The 5777-nt window shown below is 61.2% G+C and overlaps 1 protein-coding gene across 1 annotated transcript; it reads left to right on the forward strand.

Annotated features, from left to right (window-relative positions):
• The first annotated feature begins 2119 nt into the window (after positions 1–2119).
• On the forward strand, positions 2120–5771 carry LOC122193909. The gene is made up of 3 exons (XM_042894811.1): positions 2120–2660; positions 2714–2834; positions 4661–5771. The coding sequence occupies exons 1-3, from the start codon at positions 2120–2122 to the stop codon at positions 5604–5606; spliced, it is 1608 nt and encodes a 535-aa protein (XP_042750745.1). The 3' UTR covers positions 5607–5771.
• The last annotated feature ends 6 nt before the right edge of the window (positions 5772–5777 follow it).

Below are 5777 nucleotides of genomic sequence, written 5' to 3' on the forward strand. Positions count from 1 at the left end.
ACAGATAAGAGGCACCCAGAGGTATCAGAACATGAACCTCTTTCCCCTGCTTCCCCAGCTGCTTTCGGTCCTGTGGGGTGGAACTCTGCCTGAGCCCTTCCAGGCTCCCCCTCACCTCTTCTCCTAGGTAAGGACATCCCTGTTACACCTTGCTCAACTCTGCCTTCCTCAGCCTGTTTTTCCCAAACCCTTCTCACTTTCCAAACTCCCATCATCACAGCCATTACTAACATTCTATTGCAGTTTCACCCCCTCCTCTCCCCAGGCTTCCCGTGCTCACTCTGGATGTCGGGTTTCCCCAGCTCTGCAGATGCCGGCTGTTCTCACTCCCTGTCCCGTCCCATCCCCGTTCACAACTCCTGCACCCTTCACATCACCGCGGAGGCTCCGGCCCCCACTTCTTTCTCCCACTCCGAGTTGTTCTGACAAGCCGCAGTGGGGGGGGGGGGCGGGGGATGTGTTCTCGTGCCGGCCCAACTCCAATATCCCAAACTCACTGCTTTCCTTCACCTTTTTGCCTTTTTTGTTTGTTTGTTTGTTTCTCCACAATTCCACTATTCGTACCCTCAACTGCATCTCCACCTCCCATCAACAGCTGCATCTCCACCTCCATTAAGACAGTTTCTCCCAGTGCCTTCACAATCCACAAATCAAACAACACAGTTCCTCAGCTTCCACACACACCCAGCACTTGCTCTCATGATTCGGGCACTCAATTATACAACTGCTCCCATTACTCCATTTACGTTCCTGGTTTCTTATTCAATATTCCCCTGGCTCACCAGCACTGTTTCTCCAGTGAGCCAAAATACAACCCAGGCTCTTCTCGTATCCCTTCAGACACCCCTCGTTCCATGACAGCCTCGTACACGACATCACAGAGCACTGTCACCACACAAACATTTCACAGGCACAAAGGCAGTGACAGCAACCAGCAGGAAAGAGTTCAATGCCCTTACCTTGGTCCGTGCACCAAGTTACCGGGTCGCCAGGGCCAACACCCGTGCCTGCCTGCCCCTTGGCTTTCACAGAGCCCGTCCTTATGGCATAAGAACAGTCTCGGCTTTTTATCGGCCGTCCCAAGGAGTCACCTCAGCACCCAGACAGGACCGCTGCCATCAGCGGGGTGCCCCTATCCTGTGCAGGGCGGTAGGGAAACTCCCACAGAGGCGATAATAATTCCGCACGAGCCCCAAATTGCTGGGAATATCCAAGTCATGTTTCTCAGGACGGTATCTCTCATAACAGCACGTTTTACTCGCGGTTGCAACGGCGGCGTCCCGCAAGCAGGAGTGCACCTATGGACACAACATGGCAGCCTTTAGACCCGGTTTGCTCCCCCTTGCCTCCCCCCTCCCCTGTTTCCCCACTGGCTGCGTACTCCAGGTTCGCAGTCTTATCAGAAGGTTGACATTTGCTATTTACTTGTTCATTTATTTGTTACCTGCTGTCAGTCAGCAGCCATCCTGTTGTTTCCAAGCTGTCTCGGTGCTCTCCTTGCCGTATTGATGTGGTGATTTTCTTTAAAGTCTTCGTTAAACAAAGAGCACCGGAGATGATGCCAGGCCTTCCCATGTCTCTTCAGGCGCTTCCTCAGGCAGGCCATGGCTGTTCTCCGGTTTGCTCTCGTGCAGGATATTCTTGCAGTGTGCGTGACAAAATATTCACCTATACACCTACGTACAGAGTGTGCGTGCGTGCCTGGGAAGGTTCGTCTAGAGGATCAGTGATGTAAACTATCAGAGATCTTCCCCAAGTGAAGTAGAAGGACTCCCAAAAAGAACTGTGATACGGGGATCACGAAATAAAAATAATATTATCCAATTCCAGTGCAGAACGTTCTCCAGCGCCAGCGCCGGGCCGCGCCGCCCGCTCGGACGCCCCGCTCCCCAACCTGCCGGCGGCCGCCAGCCCGTGCTCGCCGCTCTCCAGGAAGGCCCGCACGGAGCGGGGCGGCGCGGCGCGGACTCGGCCTCGCTGAGCTCCCCCACGTCCCCGCCCTCCTCCTCCCGCAGCCGCAGCCGCAGCCGGGGCCGCGGAAGCGGAGCGGGCGCACGACGACAGGCATCGCCGCGGGCAGCCGGGCCGGGGCCATGCGGACGCGCGCGATGATGACGCAATGACCGCGCGCCCGCGGACCCAAAGCACCCCGCCCGCAGTGCCCGCCCCGTTCGGCGGACTGACCAATGGCAGAGCCGAGGGGGCGGCTGCGGACGCGGGGCCGCCGCGATGGCGATGGCGCCGGCGGGATGGCGGAGCCGCGCGGTTCCGCGCGGGGAAAGCGGCGTTTCGCCGCCCCCCGCCCCGTGCTTCGGGGACGCCGGGCGGTCAGGGGAAGGCGGCGCGGGCGCACCGCCGCCGGCCCCGTCCGTCCCCCGTCCGAATCCAGCTGTCCTCGGAGGCGGAACCGAGCCGTCCTCCGTCGTTGCGGCGAGGCGCCGCCGGGCTGCGAGAAGCGGCGGCTGACCGCGAGCGGCGGGACCCGCCCGGTGTCCGGGAGCGGCTCCTGGCTGAGCCGGGCAGCCCCGAGAGGGAGCGATCCCACGGATCGACTCGCGTTCGAGCCCGGCACGGAGTCCGGCCAGGGCCTTCGCTTCTCGCTCGGCCGTTCTCCATCTGGCTTCAGGCCGTGCAGTCGTCCCCGCGGCGACAGCGCATGCGTGCGGCCTCGCCAGAGCGTCAGCGCCTGCGCCGGTCGGTCGTCGTGGCGCAGCGCCGTCCGCGCTGAGTGACGCCATCAGCCCCGCCACCCGAGCAGGAGGCGGCCGTGCGGAAGCCGTGCGGAAGCGGTGCGGGGCAGCCCGGGGCAGCGAGCGCCGCTTGGACTTGTACAGGTGGCTGTTCGGGGGAGCACCGGGGTTAAGGTGCTGGGGGGCCGCGTGCCCTGGGTCTCCCCGCCTCCCCCACCCTGTGTGTTTCCCTGCCCTCCTCCCCTCCCCCCGTCACTGATCGTCCACAACCCCCCCGTCCCTCTGTGTGACCCCCGGGGTTGCGCCTCCCTCCCCCTGTTTCCCTCTTCCGTTTCCCCCATTCTGATCCCTGTAGTCTTTTTCCACCCCTCCCCTCTCTGCCTCCCCCATTCTGACCCCCAGGCTCCACCTGTCTGCTCCCCGCCCCCCCGATCCCTCCCCAGTCCCCCGTTCTGATCTCTAATGTCCCCCCGCCCCCTCACGAGTCTCCCCATTCTGTCCCCTAGAGTCCCCCCACTTTCCCAGTCCCCTCTATCTGACCCCCAGAATCCCCTCTCCTCCTTGCAGGTACTCCTGCTCCAATTCCCCCATTCTGATTCATAGAGTCTCCTACCACCCCCCGTTCCCCTCTCTTTGACCCCCAGGGTCCCGTGTCCTCCTTTCCTCCCCCACCTCCTCACCCCTTTTTCTGACCGCTAGAGTCCCCTGTACCCCCCCGTGTGCTCCTCCCTGACCCCTGGGGTCTGTTCCCCCATTTTGACCTGCAGCCCCACCCAGCCATACTCCTTTGCTGCCCAATAGAAGCCCCCCACGACCCCTGGCCATCTCCTCCCACCCCTCCCTCCAGCCCCAGATGGACTTTCTGCCTTGTAGAGGCTCTGTTCACCCCTTTCCCTTGCACAACCCACTGAGTCCCCCTCCAACTCTTTATCAACCCCATAAGCACCCCACTCCCCTCTTCTCCTCCCAAATATTAAGCTCTACCCCTGGCTCCTCTTCCACCCCATAGAAGCCCCGCACAACCCCCTGATTTCCCCTGCCACCCCCTCTCCATTCCTAGACCTCCTTTCCTCCCAGTTGAAACCCTACTCCCCTTTTTTTTTCCCCTCACAATCCTCTGTCCACTCCTAGAACAGCCCCTTCTGCACAAAAGCCCCCTTCCAACCCCTGATGTTGCCCTCCACAACATTGCCCTCCACAATGTACCCCTGCACCCCCAGGCCCCCTTCGCACTCACAGAAGCCTCTTTCTCCTGTTTTCCCCCTCCAAACCCCTCTCTCCCCCCCCAGGCCCTCTTTCCACATCACAGGGCTTCTAGCCCACCACAATCCCCCGCTTTCCCTCTTCCACCCTTTCTCCACCTCCAGACCCTCTTTCCGCCTCACAGAAGCTCCACTCACACCTTTCCCCCCGTAGATTCCCCACAACCCCCCTGTCCAGCCCTGCAGTCATGCAGAAGAATCTGGAGATGCCCTCGAGGGGTTTGGGGCGTGCGGGGGGGTTCCCAAGTGGGTCCAGGGGGTTCTTGGATTCATCCAGAAGGGTCTGGAGATGTCCAAGTGGGGTCTTGAGGGTGTGCAGGGGGTCTCCAGGATGCTCCCGGGGATCCCTTGAAGGATCCGGAAGCTCCGAGGATGGGCCCAGGAGCTCCGAGGAGCCTCTGGGATGACCTGGAGATGTCCCACCAGTAGAGTCTGGTAGGGTCCAGAGAGTCCTCATGTGGGGCTGAGTAGTACTGGAGTCATGCAGAAGGGCCTGGGGATGTCCGTGAGGGGTGTCGGGGTGACCAGAGGGTCCCTAGTGGTTCCTGGTGTGCTCCAGAGCTCTCAAATGGGGATTTTGAGGACAGCCTCACGTAGTGACCCGCTCTCGGGCTGCTTTGTCCCTGTGAGATCGCCCCCAAAATGTCTGTTTCCATTCAACTCAATCCTATGTCAGTTCTGTTGTGTGTTTTCCCCACTTCCTTGCAGAAATGGATGGTTTTCGCCAAACCACCGTGCAAGGCCCCACGGAAACAACTCCCCCCAGGGCCACCGGGTGACAGCGGCCCAACCGCTGGCGGTGCCAGCACCGGGACAAGCGCCTGTCCCCGAAGTTCTCACTGTCAGTGTCACCGTGGAACCTGGGGCCGGAGCAACGAACCTCGAGAGCCCCGTCAGCATCCTGCAGCTGCTGGAGCCGGGTGCCGCTGTGGCCCTGGCTGCCCATGACTGTCCCACGCTGTGCCCCCTGCCATGGTGGGGGGGGAGCCCTCTGGTGCCCATCGTCGTCTGTCACGAGGACGGGACACGCACGGTGCTGAACTCTGTGCCGCCACCAGAGGAGACCGCGTGTGACATCGGCGTGGCACAGCCGTGCCGCGCTGCCATCATCTTCGTGTGTGGCTTTGGGCAGCCGGCGTCGGGTGTCACCGCCATGAGGGGGGGGCAGAAGGACCCCCTGGGGACATTGCGCTGGAACTGTGGGCACCGTGACCAGCTGGAGGACGTGCTGGGCAAGTGGGGACACCGCATCACAGTGTCACAGCCCCAGAGTTGGGGACATCCCGTGTCACGTCTCAGGGCTGTGGTCTCGCCCACAGCGTCACACCATGAAGTTGGGATGCCTGTGTCCCCCGTGTGGTGTCACACTCCGAAGTTGGGGACACCTTCGCGTCTCCCTGGTAGCGTTGCATCCCAGAGTTGTGGACCCCCGCCATTCTCACACCATGAAGTTTGGGACACCCGTCTGGGACCCCATCTGTGTCCACCTCCACAGACCACACTGTTCTCATGGGGCGGGGGTGACACCCCTTACTTTGGAAATGCAGGTTTATTTTTTGCTAACAGAGGATTGGGGAACACCGCCCCACACCCCATGTCAGTAATGAAGGGCAGAGTAGCAGCTGTGGGGCTCCACGCATCTCATCGGGGTTAAACTTTGGGGACAGAGGTCACTGCAGCATCGTGGCTCCATAGCCCCTCTGGCCCCATAACCACTGCAGCCCCATCTCGTAGCCATCCCATATCCTTATCCCGCACCTTTATCCCATCCCATATCCATCCCATCCCACCCATAGCCCTCTCAAACCCATCTCATATCCCTGCC

This window comes from Lagopus leucura, unplaced genomic scaffold, assembly GCF_019238085.1.
Source record: "Lagopus leucura isolate 7727_CA_CO unplaced genomic scaffold, USGS_WTPT01 163-0_obj-0_obj, whole genome shotgun sequence".
Classification (NCBI taxonomy): Eukaryota; Metazoa; Chordata; class Aves; order Galliformes; family Phasianidae; genus Lagopus; species Lagopus leucura.

What these genes read in the sequence shown, in the direction of transcription:
- LOC122193909 (XM_042894811.1), top strand. Translation starts at nt 2,120, where the DNA reads ATGACCGCGCGCCCGCGGACCCAAAGCACCCCGCCCGCAGTGCCCGCC. An exon ending in CCCGCGGCGACAGCGCATGC is followed by an intron (nt 2,661 to 2,713) that starts GTGCGGCCTCGC and finishes GTCGTGGCGCAG; the next exon opens with CGCCGTCCGCGCTGAGTGAC. An exon ending in CGCCGCTTGGACTTGTACAG is followed by an intron (nt 2,835 to 4,660) that starts GTGGCTGTTCGG and finishes ACTTCCTTGCAG; the next exon opens with AAATGGATGGTTTTCGCCAA.